Source organism: Onychostoma macrolepis, chromosome 09, assembly GCF_012432095.1.
Source record: "Onychostoma macrolepis isolate SWU-2019 chromosome 09, ASM1243209v1, whole genome shotgun sequence".
Taxonomy (NCBI): Eukaryota; Metazoa; Chordata; class Actinopteri; order Cypriniformes; family Cyprinidae; genus Onychostoma; species Onychostoma macrolepis.
In genome coordinates, this window is record NC_081163.1 from 18,690,617 (window position 1) to 18,718,500 (window position 27,884).

General features: G+C 34.2%; 1 protein-coding gene across 3 annotated transcripts in view; it reads right to left on the reverse strand.

Moving 5' to 3' along the window:
- The window catches only part of arhgap15 (Rho GTPase activating protein 15), a 45,873-nt gene that overhangs the window by 1,224 nt on the left and 16,765 nt on the right, over positions 1-27,884 (reverse strand). For all 3 annotated transcript variants that reach the window (XM_058787204.1, XM_058787205.1, XM_058787203.1), the window contains 7 exons: positions 22,564-22,662; positions 22,176-22,314; positions 20,442-20,564; positions 17,064-17,162; positions 16,889-16,966; positions 16,422-16,556; positions 7,689-7,794 (listed from right to left, as the gene is read on the reverse strand). In XM_058787204.1, coding sequence (XP_058643187.1) covers positions 7,689-7,794; positions 16,422-16,556; positions 16,889-16,966; positions 17,064-17,162; positions 20,442-20,564; positions 22,176-22,314; positions 22,564-22,662 — 779 coding nt within the window. The remainder of the gene's footprint in view (positions 1-7,688; positions 7,795-16,421; positions 16,557-16,888; positions 16,967-17,063; positions 17,163-20,441; positions 20,565-22,175; positions 22,315-22,563; positions 22,663-27,884) is intronic.

The window sequence follows — 27,884 nt, forward strand, 5'->3', positions numbered from 1 at the left end:
GATCCTGACTAAGAGGTGGGAAGCAGGCTTAACATTTAGAAGCACACTTTGTATGATTCCACCGCGGCCCAGTCCTGAAAGGTACTGATTAGGAGTGTGTTGGGTTTACTGCACTCACGTATATTGCACCGTAGTGTAACCGACGTCCTGTGCCATCTACGTTTATGGTCACATCTATCAAAATAATGGTCTACAATTATGCAACACAACTCAACAATCTATAATCTCCGCGCTGTTGTCAAAATACTCACGCACTCGGCTCTGAACGAGGTAACGCTTCGTGTTACATGTGACGTCCCTCCACATGAGTGTTATTGGGACTTTGGGAAGCCATTTCAGTCGAGAAACACAACTTAAGAGGCAGGCCAAGCGCTCTCAATAATTCCCCATTAATGTGTATAATTAACCTCGGCCATTTCGTTTCCCCTGTACATCACAGCTAGACGCTTGTCCTGCCATGAGCATTTTAACCTAATTAGTGCACTATGATGTAAGGATCCCGGCTGCCATTGCTAATGGTCTGCTAATGATCTTAAGGAGAGAGACTTCATTTCCGAAGAGATTTTTCAAAACATTAAATATGAAGCTTTTTGTCGAACCTTTTAGTGTTTTTTGGTAATTATGCCACTGTGACACCACTATATACATGACCCCCACACTCCCCCCCCCCACCTTCACATTCATCTCTGCTATCAGTAATGCCAGATCGATTAAAATCATGATAGAAGCTTAATTACAGTCATTATCATTTTCAATTACAGTAGCAGCACATAGTGGGAAGAAGTGCAATATAAAGACACTCTCTGGAAGGCACAAAAAAAAAAAAAAGAATACTTTTTTTTGGCTGCACACACACTGTCATCAACAGAGAACCATGTAAAAGAAATCACAGTGGTATATTTAAATAGTTTATGCATAAATTATATATTAAAAATGCATGCATAGATATTTTTCAATTGAATATCCTGATAAAACAAAAAAATGCATATATAACAACAAATGTAAAAAGCGTGTGTGTGTGTATGTATATATATATATATATATATATATATATATATATATATATATATATATATGGTTTTAAGTATATATTTTGCTGTAGTGTGTGAGTAGGAAATATCATTTTACATTTCCAAACATTCATTTAGCCAACAACTGTGGTAACATCTCCAAGATGCTTCAAGAGACCTTTAATTTTTTTAACCAAATGCTTGTCCTAAAATAATATATATAACACGGTATGCATTTATATTGTTTTATATAAAACTGTAAGTCAAAACTTTTAAATGTAACTTTTTAATGTAATCTAAAGTGACAGTCCTGGTGGCACTTGAAACATATTTCCAAAAAAAAAAAAAAAAAATACAGAACAAACAAAAAAATTAAATTAAGTGCACATAAAAAAAAAATGTGTTTTTGTTTTATATTTCTGTATCTTTTAATTTTTTTATCAAATGCTTGTCCTAAAATAATGCATATTAAAAGGTATATATGATAACATTGTATATACATTTTATATAAACATATTCCATTGTCAATTTAAAATCTTGAGTTAAAATAATGTCTGTCATCTAAAATGCCTCAGATTTAGAGAATGTATTTTATTTTTTTTTTTTTTGTACACCTCGCCTAAATTAACACTTTCAGTAAAGAAATTTGTTGATTTGGAAAAGGGAAGGATGCAATCTGGTCCTCGGTATCTGGGTATTTATGGCAAAATGCGCTCATTAAACCATCAGCTGACTTGGAGCCCAGTGAAGAAGCTCTGGTGCCTGGGTAAGGGCCAGGCTGTGGGCAGCTTGACCGGAGGTGACTGCGTTACGCTTGGTTGAATCTGACAAATCATTGATATCCCGTACATAAGCCGACGTGTATGGCTCAAGATGCCAATGGTTATTAATTAGCATCTCGTTTGCAAGCGGGGCATGACAGGAAATGGAGGATAGCGCACAATGCCGTCATTCCCCGCCTAGGAGGCCAGTGCTAATTGGGTCAGCCTAACTGGCTCCTAAAGAATCATGGGACGAATAATAAATTGAGGTGGGGTGGGGGTTACAGAATCGCTCCAAGCTTTAAACTGTGTCATTTTCGTGTAATAAGACGACGGCCTTGACTGAACCTATAAAAGAAAGACTCACTTTTATCAGAGGAGCTTTGATTTTCCACTTACACGATATCTGCAGTTTGGATACTCTGCATTTTTTTTATTTTTTATTGTTTATTATTTCCTGTCTGCACCATAAAAGGTCATAAACTGATGTGCATATACTTTGGTGGATATCAAAATTCGCACAACGGCAGTTTTCTTCCATCTAATTCGAGAGACACCAAACATAGATGAGAAGAAATGTTTTTTTTTTTCTTGGCTTTCCTGATCAGAGGTTTCTCCAGGTTTCTTTTCCAGCACAAAGACGAACGGAACCTTGAATTACTAACAAAAAACAAAACCTGTGGCCTTTTAAATCACTTGTGGTAAACGGGAAATATGAGCGGTGGTGACAAAACCTCCCACAAAAAATGACATAAATAGCACTACTGAGCAAGTGTACTGTTGAGAAAATCTGGTTGCCTTGACCACATCATCACAATGCGAGCACACAACTGGTTATTGAATCCAGGCTCCACGGACCAAAAGAAAAAAATGAACATTGGTTCCATGCGGGCACAGAAAGTGCCCACAACAAAGAGCTTTTGACTTTCACCACTTTAGATGAGCCAAGTCAGCGCAAAATATACCCTACAAAGGCATGACAGTAGGAGTTCAGAGAGCTGCTTCAGTTAGGTATACCTGTGTTATAAGAGAAAGACAGGAAGTGTACAAGCGGAAAGTGACGTTTGAGCAGGTATGGAGCTTACGCATATTGATACTTTGAGTGTGAAAGATGCCAAAGTCAACAAAACAAGAAAATGATGTGTGCATTCTTATACATAAGCTACAAAGCATCTAACCTCATTGTTCTTTCTTCATCTCGTCTTAGAAGACAAATACAACACACTCTAACCTAATTCGCTGTGACCGCACATTCCTTGCCTTTATTCATGGGAAAGTCATCCTGATATTTAGAGAGGGAAAGCAGTAGACAGAAACAAGTATGACTTAAGTGAGAATATAAAATAAACAGAACCACATCACTTGGCCGGGGTGTGGTGCCCACAAAGCAAACTGCGCTTTGGATTCGAAGCTCTCTTCCCGTTTATTGCTCTAATAGTGAGAGAAAGGAGCAGCGGGAACGCCGCTGTGGAGAAGGAACAGACTTGGTGGCACTACAGGGATTTTCAGTGTCACCACAAGTTCCACTGTAACAGCTTTTTAGTAAGCAGAATAAAAGCTGAATGGATTTTCTAATGCCACCATTCAGTGAATTCATGACAATGCTTTGCCCTCGTGCTCGTGTGTAGATTTGACTACAGTGTCATCTGTAAAAATATCAGAGGAAAATGCATCTAATAAACACAAATCAATACAAATCTGCAATAATGAGTTATATATTATATTATAAAGCTTGACAAGTTTTTTATTTATCTGGTGAACATGCTAGAACACAAACTTGCTGCTTTCCTGTCCTAAACTATCCATCATGAGATTTACAAATATTAAATACAATATTTAATATTATACAGCAGTGCTTTCCAACTTTTTTTGTCTTATTTACTTCCTTAACTCCATCAAGCACCCTTTCATCCATTAATAGGTTATTTAAATTATTATTTGTATGCAATTTTATTTACATTTTAATTTTATTGTTTTATTCTGAATACTGTTTAACATTGATTATTATTATTATTATTATTATTATTTTATTTTCAAAGCGTTATTCTGAATATTGTTTAACATTGTTAACATTATTATTATAAACCAAAGATCAATTTTAAATGTTAAACAATATGCAGAATAATAATATAATGTAATATAATATAAATCTTTAGTAATTAAAATAATAATAATAATAATAATAATAATAAAATGTAAAACAATATTCAGAATAATGCTTTGATTATTATTATTATTATTTTATTTTAAAGCATTATTCTGAATATTGTTTAACATTTATTATTATTAATATTATTATTTAATTACTGAAGATTTATATTATATTATATTATATTATATTATATTATATTATATTATATTATATTATATTATATTATATTATATTATATTATATTATATTATATTATTATTCTGCATATTGTTTAACATTTAAAATTGATTATAAAATTGGTTTATAATTAAAATAATAATAATAATAATAATAATAAACAATATTCAGAATACCACTTTAATAATAATAATAATAATAATCAAAGCGGTATTCTGAATATTGTTAAACATTGATTATTATTATTATTATTATTATTATTATTTTATTTTAAAGTGTTATTCTGAATATTGTTTAACATTTATTATTATTATTATTATTATTATTATTATTATTATATTATATTATATTATATTATATTATATTATATTATATTATATTATATTATATTATATTATATTATATTATATTATATTATATTATATTATATTATATTATTCTGCATATTGTTTAACATTTAAAATTGATATTTTGGTTTATAATTAATAATAATAATAATAATAATAATAATAATAATAAACAATATTCAGAATACCACTTTAATAATAATAATAATCAAAACGGTATTCTGAATATTGTTAAACATTGATTATTATTATTATTATTATTATTATTATTATTTAATTACTGAAGATTTATATTATATTGTATTGTATTGTATTGTATTGTATTGTATTGTATTATTATTCTGCATATCGTTTAACATTTAAAATTGATCTTTTGGTTTATAATTAAAATAATAATAATAATAATAATAATACATGTTAAACAATATTCAGAATAATGCTTTAAAAATAAATAAATAAATAATAATAATAATAATCAATTTTAAACAATATTCAGAATAACGCTTTAAAAATAAAATAAAATGAAAAATAAAAATAATAATTTAAATAACGGAGTTGTGGAAGGAAATAAGACAAAAAGTTGGAAAGCACTGCTGTATTTAATATTTGTAACTCTAATGATGGATACTGTAGGAAATGAGGCAGCAGGTTTGTGTTCTAGCATGCTCACCAGATAAATACAAAACTTGTCAAGCTTTATCATGGAATGCAGACCTAGTTTTCTTTAGCACATCAGACTCTCAGAATATCGTGTTCCTGTCTAGAAATCGACTGTTCAATGAGTGTCTCTCTCTCAGTCACACATTAGTGTTTTCTGATTGGGAGACCTGGCATGGGCAACCCAACAGACTTTAGCACTAGTGCCAAAGGGCATGTTCCATTGGGGGAAGGGAGGAGGGGGTGCTCATCAATCTGAGATGAGTCCTGTGGCCCTCCTGTGCAGGGTGGTAAATGTGCAGAAGGGTAAAGTGGGATAGAACACCCCTCCTGGGAGATGGAGACTAGCCATATGGCCTTCTGGCTGTGCCAGTAACGCTATCATGGACAAGGACTTGAGCGTTGACACACGGAAACACGCACACACACACATTATGGTTCATATTGAGTCCTCTGTTCATGTTGCATCCTGTTTATTGAGGACTTTTGTGTAAAAGGTTTTCAGACTGAGCACTATTTGTTGATCTCACTCTAAAAAGCTACTTTGTAATCTATGGAAATCTTTGATCTACAAACATTATAAAAATACGTCACAAACTTTCCATTTGTAAAAACGGGAAGTTCCCATTATAATCTAGTCTGGTTTTGTACTGTCAAGGTCAGCTAGCAGTGCAGAGCAGTGTGATGGGATTCTTGGTTCTCAAAGAGATAGTCCTCCCAAAAATGAAAATGCTGTCATTAGTTCCCTCACACCCATGCCATTCCAATCCTGTATGGTTTTTGTACTAACACTGAAGTTTTTCCTTCAATGCAACTCAAAAAAGCTGAAATCAGACTTTCAAAAAAGGATAAAGTATTAAACAGACAACGTCTGACCAGTTTCTGAAGAAAGCTGAGACATATGCAGTTAAACGAAAAGCTAGAAAGTAGGGCTGCAACAACGAATCGATTAAATCGATAAAAATCGATTACTAAAAGCGTTGGCAACGAATTTCATAATCGATTCGTTGTGTCGCGCGACGCGGAGACGTTTGATTATTAAAAAAAAAAAACTTTAGTTGAGCGCGGAGCGGAGTGAACACACTCGGTCTCTCTCGCACGGATGCTAGCAGAGTTTGGCGCCTCATAAATAAAAACAAAAGTAAAAAAAAAAAAGTAAAAAAAAAACGAGCGGAGGTAGAGGAAAGATACATGGCGGAGGCAGAGAAATCCGTGCGACCCAAGTCATCCAAGGTGTGGGAGCAGGGCGGCGTTTGCGTATGGCAGAGTATGCAGTTGCCATACCCTAGCCCAGTCAGGTGCTGTGAAAAATTATCCAAACTTGAGTCGCTTATAATTCGTTTTTATTATTTTAAATCAGAGAGTTTTAAAAATAGTAAACCAATGATAAGCATTAAAATAACTTGTCAGTAAAACTGTAACGCCATTGGATCATCGAGCTCTCAGCTAGACCTCGTACCTTCACCCCGCCTCCGTTCAGATTGACGCGCGCACAGCCTGGAGAAGATGAGATCTCTGCTTTTTCGCAATGCAAGGGTGAATAAATAATTGGTGTTTGAATAGTACAGCGTTTTCTTTACTCAAACACTATGTCAGTAAAGGATAATGTTTTTGTGTGTTTGAAGAGTGGAGAAGAATTAGTTATTTGCTGTCTATATACGTTTTAAATATCCTGTGCATTATGTGCATAAGCGCTTAATTTGAGATTTTGGCCAAGTGTATTAAACAACAAGAAAAACTAAGCGCCCATATAGCTACAATCAAAGTTATATAACCTGTAAAGTTGATGAAAGCATAATGCACTTAATGCACTTATGCACTGCATAACAGTTACAGCCGTTCTAACGACAGACAAAACACTCCATCTCCGTCATTCTCTGGTCAAAACATTATTAACTCCATTTGAGCTTGATTTTCATATAATGTTAAGTGCAGGTGTCTGATACAATACCAACGCTAACGACGCAGTGTTGTTAAATTATTTAATTTTTGGCAGATGTAAAGCATACATGTGTATGTTTTTTGTGTTAGTCCATTTTTATTTTATTTTATTATTATTATAACAGCTCAGGGATGTTCAAGGAGCAACATGTTTGTGCACTTTCTAAAGATTTTAGTTCTGTTTTTGAATAAAGGGTTGGAAATGAATGCTTTTTTTTTTTTTTTAAATCCGATTCATCGATTCATCGAAAAAATAATCGACAGATTAATCGATTATTAAAATAATCGTTAGTTGCAGCCCTACTAGAAAGCCTAGTTAGGTTGATATAATTAGCTAGATAAACGTCAGTTCTGTTCAATTTCATAAAGTAGACAGGCGAACATAAAAAAGTAAATGTCTAATGAGAGCTCATATGCAAAGAGACATGTTTTCAAACACAAGGCCCTTTTTGTTGATCATTAGTGAACAGACTCGAGTGCAAGGTTTTAGACCTGTGAAGTTCACAGATACCAATGAAGCTCAGATAACTAAAATGGACACTGATATTATTATCCTCCCACCACCCACCTAAATGATTCAGGGGCCCCCAAAATGTCCTGTGCAAGACCCAATATTAGGTTGTGTGTATGGACGGAGACTTACCTCCTCAGGTGGTGGAAGAGCAGTTTCATGGTGTTGTGGTTGGGTTTGGGGAGTTGATGGATCAGTTTCTTCAAGGCTTGAACCTTCTGTGTGGGCTCCCTAATTTCTGTTGGCAGGGAAGAGATGATGAAATGTTTTGATTTGGGTATTGCTCCTTCATTTGAACCTCTAGGTTCAGAGAGAAGTTAATGTCTTTTCCATCACTTTTTCATTAGCATAGCTCATCTAACATCAAAATTTTCCCTAATACTGGACCATTACCTCTTTCTCTATTAATTATAGAGACATGCTCGAGAAGGCCACATGCAGAATATGTCCCATTCCAAACTGCTGACTTACCAAAACGCCAGTATGTAATCGAATAGATTACTCTATTTATCTGATATTTCCATCTTACTTTTGATATCATTTAGTTCTTAATTATGATAGTTTTAAAACTTATGTACAACATAATCCCTTTTAAACTGCCAATGTAGCAGCATTTAGTCTGTGCTTATGCAGCTGTGTTATGCAGCAATAACCTTTATGCAGTTATGCAAACACATTTAGTACAATTGCATGGTTATCTGACACCATTACACTTCTCAGCAAAATCATTTTGATTCTGTGCAATCACTTTATAAAGCATTTCACTGTTAAATAGATGTAATTAAAGATGTTGTAGAAAAATAACCCAGTCTGCCTGTAAAATCAAAGCATAAACTTTTTCACTCTGGCTTTCAATTTTCCTACATGAAAGCACACGCGAGTGGTGCTAATGGTCCGTAATAGTCCACGTCCATTAAAAGCTGTTATGCTGTAACACAAGCTGTAACCGGTGACCTCTTGACCCCGCTGCTCTTTACATGTCAGATGGCTGATGACCTCATGGCAAACTCCTGAGAGGCACCAACCTGTGCGCTGACTATTCTACATCAGTGTCACTACCTGACCTTTGACACTTTGAAGTTCCCTGAACCCATTATGATGGGTATAGTAATATAACTGATTGCATTATTTCAAACACTGTTAGTGTAAAGAAGCTTGTATGGTAGACTAAGTAAAAGGAACTTTAGTTTGGAAGATTAGAGTGTATTTAAATAATTTAATCGATGCTTTTGATCAATATCATTATGGAACCTGAGCAGATGTTGAAATGGAGCTTTCACAGGGCCACCTGTGTGCACTCCAAACTCCCTCAGCTCAAATTTCACCCTAACGGATTTGTTTAAAAGAGTATTAACAGACCTTCAAGATTATACAGCCACCAGTTCCAGCCAAATATACACTACCATTCAAAAGTTTGTGGTCAGTAAGATTTTTTAATGGTTTTGAAAGAAGTCTCTTATGCATGCCAGGGCTACATTTATTTGCTAAAAATACAATACAAACAGTATGAGAAATTGAATAATTATGAAATATTTTTACAATTTAAAATAACTGCTTTCTATGTAATTTATCAATGTGATGTCAAAGCTGGATTTTCAGCAGCCATTACTCCTGTGTCACACGATCCTGCAGAAATCATTTTAATATGCTGATGTGGTGCTCAAGAAACATTTTTAGCCATGATAAGTGTTTTTTAGCATTCTTTGATGAACAGAAAGTTTAAAAGAATAGCATTTATCTTAAGTAGAAATATTTTGTAACAATTTAATGTTTTCATTTAATGCGTCCTTTCTGAAAATAAGTTATATATAGATAGATAGATAGATAATCTGACTCTACACTACACTAAATCCAAGCATATCAGTATACAGTACTGATTGCATTGCTTATACATCAAGCAGACCAAACAATTGTATGTTGTCATACATTTCAATTAACAAATCTTTTTAATATATTGTTATTTATATATAATGCTTACACATTCTGTTTCATATCACATTTCCACTGAAATTGCCTCACTGTCATCTCTACACTGTTGACATTCACAATTTCATACGGGAGAGAAAAGTTATGCGAGTTATTATGCTGTTCAAAGACCTTTCACAGCATGCAGTTCATTATGGGAGGCCAACAAGGTTCAAAATGCATCATGAAATGATACTATCATAATGACACAAATTTGCAATGCTGTAAATCAATTTAGATTATTTACACATTCTGAACAGAGCAAAATCTCGTCCGTCTTCCTTCCGCTAAGAAAACATCACTGGTTATTCCTACTGTGGCTGGCTAACAGCTACACCATGCTATTCATGGGATGTGCCGTGGAAGGGAGCTGGCAGGAGTTATGCCCCCAGTCTACTGTACTGCCCAGGATGCCCCCTGGGCACTAATGGAGCAGATGTCTCCGTGTATACACCGCGCTGGCACAGGCTCTGCGAGCAGATGCCCCTGTCAGATGCCAGGTCTGTCAATTGAGCACAGACAGAGACCATGTTCTAGGACAGAGAGTGAATCTCTGACCCGCTCCTCTAGGTACCACTAGCAGAGGGACAATGTTTTGTGCTTTTTTTGTGGAGTTAGCTATAACACCGGGGCTTAAAATTGTGCATATGATGCCCTAAACCACTCAAAATAGAATGTTAACATCAATTTTAACGTCAAGGCCACATAATTAGTGAAACAATGTGTGTTACGAACTAGAATTCTTCACTACAGTTTTCATCAACATTTTGTCTTTTACTTTATTCAAGCAATATCTTTTTTTATGACTTTCTCTTCAAGCATTATCTCAGTGGAGGCCGTTAGCTTTCTTTTGGCTTTGACACTGCATGGCAGTCGGCCTGTAAAATATTTAATCTAGTCATTATTGCTGGCATTATTGCTGTCATTAATTACTTTGCCTTTGGTGGCTAGCATATTGGAGATGGTCCCTTGTCCTGTATTTTGGACAGATGGTGGGGACAGTGTCATTAATATAAAACTCGTTCAAAATGCCTATACCCTAAATCAGCATGAATTCACTATGGTAAGCATTGTTCTTATGGTATTCTGATCAAAGGGGATTGCTCTTAAAATAAAGGGAATGTTTTGACAAAGGCATGCAGTGGGCAAAAATCCATAATGTGTGCATTTCAAATAAATTTTTTGTTAAAACATACAAAAACAACATAATATAATATATCCGAAATATATATATATATATATATATATATATATATATATATATATATATATATATATATATATATATACATATACTTTTGGAACCTTTACAATAAGTTAATGTTAGTTAATGTATTAAATAACATGAATGAAAAATGAGTAATACATTTATTACAGTATTTATTAATCTTTATTAATATTATTTAAGGAAAATACAGTTGTTCATTGTTAGTTCATGTTAATTCACAACTTTTGATGTTATTAACACATTAGCAAATATTGAAATTAACATTAACTAAGATTAATAAATGCTGTAGAAGTATTGTTCATTCTTAGTACACGTTAACTAAAGTAATGAACCTTATTGTAAAGTGTTACCATACTTTTTTAATAAAAACATTGTATTTATTTATTTATTTATTTATTTGTATTTTAATAATGCAAAAAAAAAAAAACACACAAAAGGTGCATGGATTAATATATATTTTTTTAAATATGTTTTTTTTTTTTCATACAATTTTGCATTATTACAATACAGAACTAAAACCATTAATTAATACTGATTTATTTATTAATTATGAAACACTTTTTTTAGAAGACACTGTTTTGGAGCCGAAACTATTATTTTAAAAATGATTTAGTTTTTTCATTGTAATTTTAGGTATCATTAGTAATTCCTAGTAAATGTGTTTTTCTGTGGTAAAATGACAAAACAGGATGTCACTTTCTGACATTACAGTTCAGATGAAACATTTTGATGTACCTACGGCTGCACAAATGTGGCAGAACCATTGCTACAGTGCACACTCTATAAATCAAACTGAGAGAATCATTGTTTTGTGAAAAGAGCTGATGTACAGTAAAGAATAGATGCACTTTTGGTTACAAAAATCTGTGAATATAATCCAATTACAAACAATGAGACCATCTTTACTGCGGTGCAGCTTTGCTTCTCAGGATAAGCCCATCTGCGAGCTTTGTCTGCGGGCTTCTTTAAGCCCCGTCAAGGCAAATATTAGCACACTGCAAATAGTCCTGCAGGTTATGATTAAGATTTTAAATGTATCCCAATTGAATACTTTGCTTTATGAATAACAAAGTCTTAGAGGATCGGCGCTGTAATTTATTAAACATGAAAAACTTCTTGATGAAATATAGAGACTGGGAAGAGATTTATGCATTTGAAAATATTTCTGCATGCAAGCTTTGCATGGCAATGAGGCCACGTTGCACAAATGAGGAAAGCTGCATAGAATGTAAAGGCTTGTGATTCACAGACTGAAGTTTGAAAGAGCATAACATCAGAATAGACAAACAATTATGTTATGACAGATGTACTGTCTGACACAGCTCTGATTGGCATTATTTCAGCACATTGTACACTACAATTGTGGCACTGTGGTTTCTCACAGAAAAAGTCAGGCTGGAAATCTTACAATCTCGCTTTTTAAAATACGTAATCGGTCATCTTCAAATGTGATATAACGATACAGTCCATCTGAATGAACCATCCAGATTACTACACAAACGCTGAATTGTGTGTGTGGGCCTGGAGAACAAAGCCTCCATTTGTCAACAAGTATGTCTTCGCTTTGTACAACAAGGCGAGCTTGTCTATTGGACAGGTGGCAGGACAATGTCGCTAAGATACCAGGCAATATGAATAATAGATTTAGTCCATCGTGAGCCAAGAGCTGGTGCCTGCCACATCCACAACAGGCACCGAGTGAAAGAATGGAAAATTAGGCCAACTGTTCACCTGAGGACCCCGGGAAGCCCAAATGTTGGTTTGCGGGAGTGAGTGCGTACATTTTAAATAAACATACAGATTGCAAGCGAGAAGACGAAAAGTGCTCTGAGCATCTCACAGATCGTGAGCGAAGGGGCCGTTTAAATACTGGGCGAAGTCTTAAGCCTGAAGATTACATATTAATAATTTGCCAAAACTTCCAGTAAACTTAAATTACTTAGAGTTCCACAAGATTGTCCAGAAGCAGTGTGCGATTGGGCAGCTGTCCTAATTGAATGGATACTTGTCCAAAGTACCGTTCCAAAGACCTTTAGTTAATACCACCCATTTAAAAGGGCAGCCATGGTTAGAGGAGCTGTCCTCTTTTGACAGTGATGGACCAATACAGAAGACCTGAGCCACTCAAGTATCAGCTGGATTCACTGAAATTGCTTGTCAGTGGTCTAGTGAGATCAATGAAACAGGATGTTGGGCAGTTTCGGTAAATGAAATGTAAGACGAGCTCCAAGGTTCATTAAACCGTGCCAATATTACAGAGGGGGAGGAGCTTAGTAACCTACATACTAGAAAAGTCTACAGTGCAAACAATCTTGTTCTACAGCACATTAGATATGGCTTATTACTGTCCTGCCCTGTGTATAGTATAATATAATATAATATAATATAATATAATATAATATAATATAATATAATATAATATAATATAATATAATATAATAATATAATATAATATAATATAATTGACTTACAAGACTAGGTTAGTCTCAGAAATAAACACACATAAAATAAACATAAAATATTCAATATTTAAAACTTAAAAAGTAATTTTTAGTTAATTAATTCACATATTTTTGGTAAAAATATCTAAAATAATGAGTCAACAAAGAGATTCACCAATCTGAATGGAAGGTTAAGTTCAATCAAATTATTGTCATTTATACTAGGCCGTTGAATGCTTGAATCTGATTGGCTGACGAACGTTCTAAGGTGTGCAATTATTTTTAAGTAAACGCACGGCGAACGTAGTTCCAGGCAGCTCTTGACCGCATTACATGACCATATCACTTCACCAAATGATTTCTGTTATTTCAAAGGTCTTACAACAGCAAAATAACCAAGACCCACAACAACACTGGCCAAATAAATAAATATAGCAAACAATATGATAAAAACGGCAGATCATGTCCATGTTTTTGCCACAAAATTGGGCTTTATTATGTACGGAAAGCACATACTCTATCTCTCCCGCTCTCTCTCCCTCACAGCCGCACATACATAACATTTACAGTTTGCACACACACTAGCATACATCGCGCTAATGTTGTTATTGCTACTCTGACGATTTTATCAGTAAACAACTTAAAAACTACATGACTTCTCACAAGAGAGGTAACAACAACGGCGCTGTTCGTGAACAAAAGGAACTTAGCTATAACTAGAGACATTGCTGCCGAACACTATTGAGAGACGCACAGAGGTATTTTCTCTCTCTCTCTCTCTCTCTCTCTCTCTCATAACTTAGTTATTAACTGTATTAACTGCATTAATCTGTTATCAACGGCTCAAGCCTCCGTTACTAGGTTTAAAATGAAGTTTTGGAACTAGCAACTGAGGCGTTGGATGAAATGCGGAATAAATAATCCTACTCACATAGCGATTTAAGTAGAAATACCGGACGAATGCCTTGAAATATATCATCTGATCGATGTCTTGAGGTGTGGCAACCGTAGTATACGCGGAATAATTGACTTCGGTCTATTGAATTATTAGAAAAATAACGGTCACGACGCGAACCACCTCGGGTGTGCATTATTTTTCTAATAATCCAACGGCCCGTCGTCAATTATTCCTTACGTATAAATTAACTCATTCCTAAAGAAACCAAAAAAATATTAAAATTATTCAATCAGTTTGATTAAATTAGGGATAACACTTTAGTATAGGGACCGATTCTCAGTATTAACTAGCTGCTTATTAGCATGCCTATAATTAATATATTGGCTGTTTATTAGCACTTATAAAGCACATATTCTGCATGACAATATTCAACACCCCTAATCCTACCCAATACCTAAACTTAACAACTACCTTACTAACTATTAATAAGCAGCAACTTGTTTACATATTGCATACAACAAAAACAGTAGTACAGTAGTATGTTATACCAACATATACATACCCTCGGTTTTGATGAGACATGTTGCAGGTTGAACTAATTATACCTCCTGCTATTAGGGGCATTTTACAGTAATAATTGGTTGTCTAAACACTATCTGTAAGTGATCGGGCTCATCTACTGATTAATTGGATACAAGCAGTTTGCGGTACTCTGGCCTACATGCAGCGTGAGTAAATATTTATTAGCAATTTGCAAGATCACCCCAGGCCTGTTCCCATTCTGTCTCACGCATATCTCCTTCCAGTGGGGATATACTGAGGTGCTGTATTCATAATTATATCCCTGCACTTATTACAGTGAGCGCGCTGGCCTTTTGGTTCATATCTCAAGATTCTGAGAATAATAAATCATTCACTGATTTAAACAAACTAGAGAAGATAAGAAAAAAAAAAGCTTAAAGTTGCATCAGTAAAATGACATGGTTGAGGTCAATTATTTATTTATTCAAATAATGTTTTGTCTTTATAATTCTTACTTGCATTCTCCTTGTATAAATATACTATACCATCAAAAACAATAAAAAAGATGTCATGTTTTTTAAAGAACTCTCACATTCTCAGTAAGGCTGCATTTATTTGATCAAAAATACTATAAGAGTAAGAACAAATATTAATGTGAAATATTACGATTTAAAAAAATGGTTTTCATTTGAATAAAAATAGTCTTCAATCTTCACATGAACACATGATCCTTAGAAATCATTTTAATCTGCTGATTTAGTGCTCAAGAAACATTTATTATCTTCTTAATATTTTTGTGGAAACCATTAAACATTTTTTTTCAGGATTCTTTGATGAATACGACGTTTAAAAAACAGCATTGTTTGAATAGAGATCTTCTGAAGGTCTGTCAGTAAAAGTTGAATAAAAGTATTCATTTCTTAAAAAAAAAGATTCTTGGCATTAAAAGGTTTGAAAACTTCTACTCCAAACTTATCTTCCATCATTCCTGTTCACAATGCTTAGGTCCATAAAGCTGCAATTGTGCCTACAATGTTCTGCATTGCCTATTTGCTCTATACTTACTCTCTATTTACTTGCCCGTATACGGCATAGTACATAGCTTATCGCCACTATGTAGTTCACACGGCCACTAATCTGAAAGTGTTTGTTTTTAAACTAACAGGGCTTCAGAAAACGGGCAAGTCATAAAACAAAAGTGCAGGACAAATGTTGTTTTAAGCTCAAAGGTACATACATATATTTCACAAGGTACATGCCTTTCAGAAGGTAGATTGCCCAAGAGAAACACACTGGCGTCAGCTGGACGCTCGAGATGAGGCCCAGAGTTTGCTCTGTGCTGCTGGAGGGCGGTTACACGTGACACTAAGGCCGATCTGGTGACAGTTTCTGTCTGGACCACAGGCCCTGACTTTGCCCTCTGGCCTGAGAAATTCCCCCATTCCCCAAACAGGGAGTTTGAATGATCTCAGCACCTCCCTGTCAAAGAGCGACCCCTTTTGGCTGACAGATCTGCAAGAATGCGTCTAAGAGGGTCAATCCCAAATAGCACGACTCAACCCAAGAGTGGCAAGCGGTTTAGCCATCCGCGGCTTGAATTACAGTTAGGAGGACTGGGTCAAACTAAGCTGTAAACCATGAATGGAAATAACTTGATGTTGCTGTGGAATACTTGAGCACAGTTTGAGTATTCTGAAGTCTCACATCTCTGGGAAAGGTAATTAATCATTCCTTGTAATGCATTTTAAGGTTCTAATCCCAAATATTTGTAGCAATAACACTGATTTGCTCGTATCGATTTCAGTACTTACTAATGGCTTCCACAAACAAGTCGAAAAAGCGAAAGGGAAACAGGGGCTCTGGCAGTTCACGGAAAAACATCTTTAGCGCTCCGGTGATGACATGGACGTCCTCCCATTGGCTGTCGCCCAAGTCAAGCTCCTCCTCTGGGGAAAGAGAGACACAGTCAGAGAAGCCAACAGAGAGAATTAGAACAACAGTCGTTTGATGAGAAAATTAAAAAATGCTAATCATTATGTCAACGTTAATACGCCCCTTGAGAGCCAAACTCATTGTCCTGCTTGCATTTCACTGCATATCAAACCACATTGAAAATCCTTATCAAACAATTTGTGGCGCCTAATACAAACGAACCACTTTATACCTTTCAGCTAAGCCTTTAGAACCAAACTGATAATGTGTCATTTAGACGAACACTGATTCAGCTGCTGGCCTTAAACCAACCACTGATGATAGATAATGACTGAATTAAACTTACCTTGGTCAACTAGGAAGCGTAGTTTCTGGATAACGGCCAAATTGCCACTCACCCTGTATATCCCATCAGCCTCCAGGCCTGTGAGGACAGGGTAAAGACATCTGTCAGTCAGTCAGTCAGCAAGGCACTACCACAATCATTTCTTTAAAAAATGACCATCTTTTCTGAGCCATACCTCGTTTTTCTACTTCCACCACACACAACTTCACAAAATTGGGCACTGTGGTCCTTTCTCTCTCGCACAGGGTCAGCATGTGACATCCAAACACTCGGTCTGTGAAAAAACATGACATTGAGAATAGTAAGCATATAAAGCTAAATTGGGATTTGCTAACACTTTGTATTACAGAGTCCATGTCATAGGTGTTAATTTATTAATATTAAACGCCTCAATAATGATTAAAAACAATTAATAATATATCATTAAATGCAATTATTAAATCAATATCATCAATGCAATTATTATTACTAACAATACTAATAAAATAATGATTAACACTATCAATACTATAATATTGATTACAATAATAACAGCTCTAAATGTAATGTGTTAATTTAGCATAATAAATTAAATCTCAAATTATTATTAATAATATTACTAATAGAATAATATATATTAACAGTATTAATATAAATAAGAAGCATAAATATTAATAATCGTATGAGGTTATTTAGTACAATTAATTATAAACAAATGCATTTAACTTAATGAAGCATCTTAAAGGAATACTTCACCCAAAACTTTGGCCTAATTTACTTGCATGTTTTTGTTCCAAACCTGTACAAGTTTCTTTCTTATGTTGAACACAAAAGAAGATATTTTGAAGAACCAAACAGTTGTTGGTCCCCAATGACTTCCACAGTAGGGAAAGAAATACAATGGAAGTTAATGGGGACCATCAACTGTTTGATTACCAGCATTCTTCAGAATATCTTCTTTGATGTTCAACATAAGAAAGAAATCCATACAGGTTTGGAACAACATGAGGGTGAGGAAATGTTTTTGCATTTTTGGGTGAACTGTCCCTTTAAATTTATGCATCTCATGGCACAAGACTGAAAAAACATGTTTATGTTAATTGTGTGGAAATAAACAATATTGACTTTTTGTATTGTCTATTCAATGTACTCATTTACCACAACAATGTCTTAAATTTGGGGGCTTTTTTTCAACAAATATCTGCAAGATATCTGTAATTAATTAATCAAAAAAATAATTAATTTTATTTAATTTTTTTTTTTTTTTTAAATGATTGGCTTATAATAGCAATAAGTAATTACAAGCTGCTTCAAAAATAATTACAGATTAAGAAGTGCTCAATAGGCCTGCTTATATAAGGACACATAATTATGAGCACTATAATGTAACGTGTGACCCAGGAATTTCACAGCTGAAATGCATAGTGGAATGTTTTCAGGCAGTCATATTTCAAAGACGGCCCACAAAAGATCAGAACGCTCCATAATGAGCAAAACTACAGTTGTCAGAGCAGAGGTGCAAGTGTCCTCATCATTTGGCTTTCTGAGTTCATATAGGACCAGGCGAACTGTCCCAGAGGCTTCTGGAACATCAAAGATGTCCTGCTCTCATTTCGGCACCCGCGAGGAGCAGGGGGAAGTGGCGATGTGCTAAATGCATAAATGACTGCAAGCAAGCCACCTTTGCATACAAATGCACATTCAGAAGGTTTCCTAGAGAAATATCAGGCAGGAGGGGCATTTCTAAATAAATTACTTTTAAAAAGCGTTGGTACAATATGGAACGATCCTAATTTCGAGATGGATGTTTAGCGGGCTAGCTGGCCTTGGAGCTCTGCCAGCGATAGCTGTGTTAGGGGCCACCTGCGCTACTCTGTTAATCCCACAGTAGTTTTATTCATTCCCTCAATATTGTCCTCTTTGATCTCCCATTTACCCCCACAGATACTACATTAAAGGGTCTTTTTTGACACCAGAGGAAATTAAAGATATCATTACCTTCATCCGAGGGTTCCAAGTATGCTTAAAATATCCTTTAATGTTATGTTTGGTGTATGCTATGAATGGAATAAATTAGTTACAGTCTTTAAGAATCGGCGTCAGGGATTGCTTGTTGAACTGTTATAATGTGTAAAGGAAAAAGAATGTCTTGCTTCCTTTTTTTTTTTTTTTTTAAACTGGGTCACAGTTGTGTTTAATATGGAAACATGCAGAGCCAAAATAAACTAATGTCCTAAGATTGCACATTCATATGTCATCACGTAATATGTAACCTGCAATTATGTAGCATGTAATTATGACTATTAACTGGGCTACAACTGGGCAAAGTTGTTAAATGAATAAGACTAAAAAACATGAGATTTTGGAATCTGATAGTCGACGATGAGCTTAACATTGTAAAACGATGATAGTAATTTTAACAGTACCCTGAAATCTTAACGTTCCCTTACTATATACGGTAAAAACTGTAAAATACCCAACGGTACATTTCATGCTATACAGTAAAATATTATTGAATGTACAGTTTTTGGTAACAAAAAGAAAGTCATCTAACAATTTACAATAAAAAAATAAAAATTAATGGAAATAACTATGTTTCTTCATATTATTTATTATCAGTTACATCTTCTGTTGGTAAATATGTATTGCATTTGTGTGATGTGTTATCAAGATGTTTTTTTCTACTGGTGTATGACATGGTGCACTTTCTATATATTAAAATTTACCTCAGCTTATGGAAAAGCTACGCGTGATGAACTTTAAATCATGTGATTTTCTCTTTACCACCTACGTTATTATTGTGGTTGTCAGTATATGTTAAAGATACAAAACCAAGTTTAGTAGCAGCATGGTTATACTAATTCTGTTGGATTTACTATATATATATATATATATATATATATATATATATATATATATACCCTAGTGAAAAATAAATATACTTAAATGTATTTTAAATGCATTCATTTCATGCCAAGTATACTAAAAATACATTTTCATAAAATGCCCTGCAATTGTATTTTTTGTATATTAAACTGGTATACTTAAAGTCTGCTAAATTGGAACAACTACTTTTGTACTTAATGCACTTTAATTGTGTGGAAGTAGTGCTGAAGTACAATTAAAGATAAGCTTAATATATTTGATTGTGCTAAAGTGGAACTATTGCATGTACACTTCAGGTACACTTTAAATATTTTGCATTTAAAGACTGATATTATTTAAAGATCATACAATTCTCATCAAAAGTGATATTTTTAGACAAACACATTTTAGACTTAATATTAAGAAATGTGCATGAGTTTAATTATAATTTTTATATCAGTAAGTCTCGAGTTATCTGTCAGTAAATATGTTAATAGATTTTAACTATACTTAGTATGAAATAAATGTATTTTAAATATATTACTTTTTTTACTAGGGTATATATATTTACTAGGGTATATTTTTACTGTACTTTTTACAGAATTATTCTGGAAACCACAGCTGCCTTTTTTTTTTTGGAAATTAAAAACAGGATTTTTTTTTTTTTTTTACAGTGTATTGTGTGGAGCACATATGGTGAATCCTTCACCTTTAATAAGGCCTTTCTCCTGTAGCGTTTTCATGGATGGCCGTCTGGAGATGAACTTCTTCAGTCTGTTCTTAACTCCATTCTTGTCGGCGCTGTCTGAGGCACTGTAATTCAGCTTGAACACTGTGCGGGGGATCAGAGGAGACACAGGAACAATGCTGTCACTGAACACTCGCCACATTCTTTTGAGGCTGTCTTTGTGCAAGTCCTCCTCATGCAAATAAGAGTGTCTCCTTTCTCCACACTGCTCAAAAGCACATCAGAAACACTACTTCTGCTGAAATATTCTCCAGTGTACGTGAATATCTCATTTCGCAGCATTTATTTATTGATTTCGGCCAATGTTAGTGTCAATATTACAACATCTTCACAAGTCCAGTGATTAGTATGTGACGAGCGAGAGCTCAGAGCTACTGCCCAGTATTCAGTACATTAGTAAATTAATTCTCTTTGATGCTCATTCAGGGCAGAAAATGCTGCAATTACCAATGACAGAAGCGTTTGGAGAGTGTCAAGTAGCTTGTAATTTATAATAATGATTGACAGAGAGCAGACTGACTCCGTCTTACTCAACATCTCAACGGAGTTCAGAACAGCCGTATATACTGTCTGAAATTCAGCTTCTGTTGGTCTCTGTCTCAAATGGTAAATGATGTAATGAGATGTGCTAATGTGTCTGTATTTTACAGTCATCATGTTAAACGTGAATGTTCTCGCTGTAACGCTGTCTCGCAGTAACCAAACTGCATGTGGTCAAGGTGCTGCTGTGCTTCCTGTTCAGAATGTGACCACAACTGCACAGAGAAAAAAAAAAAAGATCTACAATGCTTCGTAACAGTGAATTGCACAAAAACATGTCCAGGTCACATTTCATCCCAAAATCAAAAGAGAAATTACATTATTCTTTTTGTATATATATATATATATATATATATATATATATATATATATATATATATATATATATATATATATATATATATATATATATATATATATATATATATATTATTTATAATCAACATTTTTGGACCATTATGATATTTATATATTTACATAGTAACATGACAAAATATCGATTTATAACAAATTAATTGCATTTTACAGATTTTAAATGAGTGTTCTCAATAGATTCACATTTCTGAAATATAAAAAAATAGTGCTGTCATTTATTATGAATAAATACACACACATGCATGTATATATTTAAGAAAAATGTTATATTGTATATTAAATATATTTATATATATAATATAAATATATACATGGAAGTACTTTAAAAATATATACTGTATGTACACAGTACACACACACACATATATTATGTAAACAAAAACTTTTATTTTGGATGCAATTAATTGTTTGACAGCACTAATAAAAATAAATACGTCTTTTTATATATTATAGTAAAGATAATTAATTTTAATGTATATATATATATATATATATATATATATATATATATATATATATATATATATATATATATATATATAATTTATAATTAACTTTTTTTCTTTTGATTTTGTGGTGAAATGTGATCTAGACAGGTTTGGTGAACAGACCGTATCATCTGTACTGCTAAACTCATGAATGTGGATATTAAACAGCGGTGAAGTGAGGCTGCAACCCTGACACACTCACTGTTTCTGAACTCTCTGTGTTGATTGCCAGTTATCACCTCCCTCCCCTCTCTCTCTTTCACACACACACACACACACACGTGTTACTCACTGATGGAGCGTCTGTTTTCAGATTTGGTCTCTTTTGGTTTAGGTTTGGTGGGTTCACAGGTCGGTCTGGACAAGCATTCTATGCTGTTGGACCTGTGTAGGGCCGCTCTACCACAGCTCTGGCCTCCAGCTCCACTCGACTACACCACAACATCGTATAAAAGATTCATCACTTAGATGCAGAAATAACATCCAAAACAAATGTTGCTATTTGAAGTATTTATCCCAGTGTTAGATGTTTAGCTACTGATGCATTAGTGTATTTAACCATTTATTTACCTACCCATATTTTAAAAAAAGTAAAAGTACCCATAATTAAATTCCCCAGTGAGTACATGCTAATGTAAAAATGTATAAAAAGCTATTTTGTCTTTAATCAATTAACTTACCACACTATCCACTGCTTTCTTGATGGCATCATGCCATTTAGAGATGGTTGGAAAGTGATCTGCCTGCAGCAAAAACTCATGACCATTTGAGGTGGTTATCTGTTTGCAAAAGACAGTTGAAATGAAAGTTTAAAAGTGGCATTCAAACAAATACACAGACCTATGTATTAATAAACTGTACTACATCACAACTCTAGAACTGAATATAGCAAAATAGTATATTAAATTGCTTGCTTAACTGTAACCAAATAAATGTTAGTTTTATAAAGAAATTAATACTTTTATTCAGCAAGGACACATTAAATTGGCCAAAAGAGAATATAATATACACTTTATTTCAATAGTCCACTTTAGACATTCTACTAACAGTAAGTAACTTTGCAACTACATGTCAACTAGCATTCATTAGAGTATTAGTACTAGACTCTCTGCTTAATAACTTCTAACACTTTATTTTGATGGGTCCACAACATACATTATACTGAGAATGAGAAACGTTGCAAGTATGTGTCAACTTATTCTACTAACCCTAAACCTACTCTAACAGTATACTCTGAGAGTTAGTAGACATGTAGCTGCAAATTAATGAGAATTAGTTGACATGTAGTTACAGTTACTTATAGTTAGTAGAATGTCTAAAGTGGACTATCGAAATAAAGTCTAACCCAAAAGATTTCTGTTTCTGATTCTGTTTTCTGAAAAATCCATTATAGAAAAAAATAATTATACAAAATTAAAAAAAATAAATACATTATAGAATTCTGACTGTCTCCCCAAAAATAACAAGCAGCAACATTGCATTCAACATTGATTATAACAAGTAATAAGAAATGTTTCTGAGGACCAAATTTCTGAAGGATCATGTGACACTGAAGACAAGAGTACAGGAATAAATTACATTTGAAAATATATTCAAATTCAAAAGTATTTTTTTTTTTTCAAATAAATGAATCCTTAGTGAGCATTAAAAACACTTATTTTAAAACATTTAAAAACCTTACCAAACCAAAACTTTTGAAGGGTAGTGTATGAGAAAAAAAAAAAACTTTTAAAAGCTAAAAATGCAAAGTCAATAATATACATAGTGTAAAGACGGTAGATCTCAGGGATACAATTACACAAACAAACAAAAATACAAAAAGATGAAAAGTGAGAAATCTCAGATGTACTAAGCGTTTTGACAAGCTATTAGTTTGATACCTGACTAAACATTAGACTTATTTCTCGAGACTTCCATGACATCGCATGGCACAGTCGCATAGAATAAGTGGCCTTCCCAGAAAAAAAATGCAAGCTAAGGTCAGAGTTGTCAAATACTGTTGAACAGAACAGATACTTGTTATTTTAAAGAGAGCTGACACTGCATATTTCAAAAACCTAAAATCATTTTAGAGTGGTCAGTCTCTAAAAATACCAGGCCGGATCACAGAATACATTTCTCCTTCCCCCCATACAGTCACTCCACATAGACGTCCAAAGTTTTGCCCGTTTAAAACAGACTTTTCTGACTTTGAGAGAGGGTGGCAGGGGGAATCAAGCAGTCTCTTTGGGGATGGAGTGAATATAGAGGGAATGGTTAGGGGCACAATTCTTGTCAGAGTGCGTTTGCGATCCCTCTATTCTTCAGAGTGGAACATCCGAGAGAGCATGTTTGTTCTGAAGCTCCTTCTTTCCTGGAGGGTGCCTGCGGACATGACAGTAATAGTTTGTATTGGGGTGGACTTGTTGGAGTCCTCGTTGGCGGTTTGAACGGGTGAAACAGATCCACTTTAATGAAGGATATTTGTGCTGCAGGTCATCAGAAACTTTCAAATGGCAGTTTCATATCTCTTTCTGGTTTTGCTGTCGTACAATGCATGAAGCTTGTGCAAATCAGTCCCCTTTTATGCAGAGTTGACAGATATTTTATGCAAGTGACAACATTCTTTTTTCTCATTCTTTTCGGACATTGAACATCAAATGAACCATATGACGCATTGCCGTTCGACTTTGATTCAGAAGAAAGCGCAGTGATAATGTTTCACAACCCAGCACGCAATGTATCAAATAATTCAAATAGTATTTCAAAGCCAAACCAGCCTTAATAAATTCAACACCAAAGCTCGATTAAGTTAAACTGAAACACATTTTATGTCTTTCAAAATAGCTCATCCTGTAAATCAAGCTGTTTCAAAACCAAACGTCGCATTGGTCTTTGATTTCATGAAGATTATCTGAAAGCGTTGACTGATGAGTCATGAGTTTTGTCCTTTCTGCTTCTGAAAAAACGATAATCACCTTTCCAACTACCCATTGCTATATTCACCAATACCTCCCCAGAATCAAGCTCTCATCATTTATGCTGTTTCATCTCTGCATGTGGTGATGTCCATGGAAAAGAAGAGCCCATAGATGCAATGCCAATGTTAGTAGCATGCGCATATATTTCTATGGACAGTTAATGCTGTTATGGACAGCTTACACAACAAACCATGCACAATTTTTACTGCTGTTGTAATGGAATTTTTGATTTTCATCTATCTTCTTCTAACATCTCCTAACTGTCATTTATTTTGTATATATATAGCTACATATTTGTTTTTCCTTTTTAGAGAAATGCAATGTCTATTCAATTTCTGCATCACTCCGTATATGAAATAATAAACTTTTTGCATTAAAAATAAGTTACATATTCAACAGTCCTGTATTTAACATTGGTGACTTTAACCTTCAGTGTCTCTTATTGCAGATAGCCTGGATAGTCTGTTACACAATCTCTCATCAGTGTTGTTAAAAAAAAATAAAAAAATAAATACATACTTAAAAAATGTTTTGAAAGAATATTATTGGTCAGGAAAATGGCAAAGTGGCAGAGGAGCTGATTGGAAAGCAGGGACTGGTGGAAAGTTTTGTGTTGCATGAGTGGAAATAAGAAAGAGTATAACATAAAAGCACTACGCTTTTAATCACACTGTTTAATGAGGAAGAATTTGAATATCTGGGCTCTCACTTTGACTCTTCATTAATGTTTAATTATGCAGAGCGGTACAAAGACCAGAATGCCATTTGTGACTTAACATTTGTGTTTTGCTGTTAAATTAAACATTAATTTGAAAGCTACATAAAGACACAACTCAACTTTGAAGCGCTTTAGATAGGAGGGTTAATTATCTCCAATTTTCCACAACTCCTGAGATGGGTCTGGCTAAGAGAGCTATCGGCTTCCCAGAGAAAACAAAAGCAAAATCAGAGGAAATGAAGGAAGATGCACTGCGTTTCCCTGATGCTTTCTCCTGCACAATGTTTAATTCAATGCTTCAGACTGCATAGGCCAGATTAAAAATATTAATAATAACAATGACAGAAACAAAATCTTTGTAAAATGTTTCACGAGCGGGAAATACTGTCTCTGTAACCTACATTCACCAGATTTCAATTTTAAATGAGCAAGCTATTCTCGTAAAGGATTGAACCATCAGTGAATTTGATTAACATTGCGAGTTGTAACATGCAAATACAAAAACTTTCACAAATGAACAGCTGAACTAAAAGTTAAAGTTAGAAATAGCATAATAATGATACATAATACAGAAGCAAGCAGGGCCAGTTGTCACACTGGGAAGATGTCATAAGGACTTTTAATGTGTTCTCTCTAGCAGTGGTTTTGTAGGTTGGCTTAAAGAGCGTTTCTTAAATTGAAATTTTTTCCTGAGCAAGAACTATTTGTCCTGAGACACTGTAAATCGTATGCTCTTGCTAAGAGAGAGTCATTTTGCGGCTCTAATCTCCTTTGTAATCTGCTGTCTGAATCTCAAATCCTTCCTTTCGCCCCATGATTATTACCGAATATAAAGTATAGTGTTTTGTTATGAATACTGAAATTAATGCTCAATACAATGTAAGCAGCTTTGAGGGCAAGCAAATACCTTTCCCTCAACTCTCTTGCAAAGTGGTCTTAAGAAAAAGATTGCATGGTCGCAAGCTTAGAGGTACAGTAATATATTTTGAATCTTGGAAAATTTTTATCATGTCAGCGTCATTTATTTTTAATACATAAAATGTAATTTATGTATTTTGTCTATTGTTTTACCACTGTCTAAATTTTTAAATTTGTGATAACTCAACTATTTCAAATAACTTGAAATAAACGTCTTGAACTGACTTCAATTTTTTTTTTTTTTTTTTTTAACAGCGCATTTCCAATGAAGAAAAGAGCAAAAATGTTATTTAACTATATGTATTTAAGGTACATAAAATGCTATCTGCAATTACACTTAGTAAAGGTCATTGCAAACTGAGTCCGAAATTTTCACACGTTAAAAAATAAATACGACCTCATGTGTCATTGTGTCAATCACGTTTACACTACCTCCAAAACTTTCATCCGTCATAAAAAAAAAAAATTCAGATCAGGTTCGATTTTCTGCGTTTTCGCATCCGTAACAAGCATTTTAATAGGAAAGAAAAAAAAAACGCATATAAAAATTCTGGACTAACTGTGCGATGTAGTAAGTAGTAAGTGTTAAGTAGTAAGTAAAACAAAAAATCATTTTGAGATGTGGTGGAAATGTTTTGAAATAAATACAAACATAAATAGAGAGCATGTGAAAATTGGATGTGACTCAAAGTTTATTGAAAAATTCATTCATGTCTCTTTGCTTTTCAATCATCTGGAGACAAAGGAACAATGTCAACCTTTAAAGTACTTTTTAAAGACTGATCCTTCCAAGTGCATTGTCCTAACATTGCTCACAAATCGTTAAATACGCTATGCCTTTATCCTGCAATGTCATTTGGATCAAATATATTTTGATAGAAATGTCAACAAAGTCCAGCGTTGAGCGTCCCACTGCTGTGACAGTCAGGTTAAGGCTGTTTACATATACCACAATGAGTGACAATCTAAACAACATCCTGTAATTAGACAATACGTCACTTCATTAGCTCAATTCTGTAAAGTGTCCTCTCAAGAGTACGATACTTAGTGGTCCTTCCAGGCAAGCCATTCGAAGCGTCAGATCTCTCCCGCTCACTGTAGGCCTGTCAGTCTGTCACAATCTGCAGTAAACATGCCCGAAAGGTGCCGCTTACATGAGACACGAGATCTGACAGTGTCTGGCCAAAGATCTTCACTTCCATGGACAGTTCAGGAGATGGCGTATGGACATGAACCACATGCTGCTTATCAAACATCGCAATAGCCTCTGCTGGCCTCATTCCAAACGGTACAAATTGGTTCATAATTGCTGCTTATTCTCTGCCCACTTTTTGAGAAAGGATTAATTTGTTAATTTATTTTAACCCTGTCTGACTTCAGTCAAGGATTCCCCCTTTAACCCATG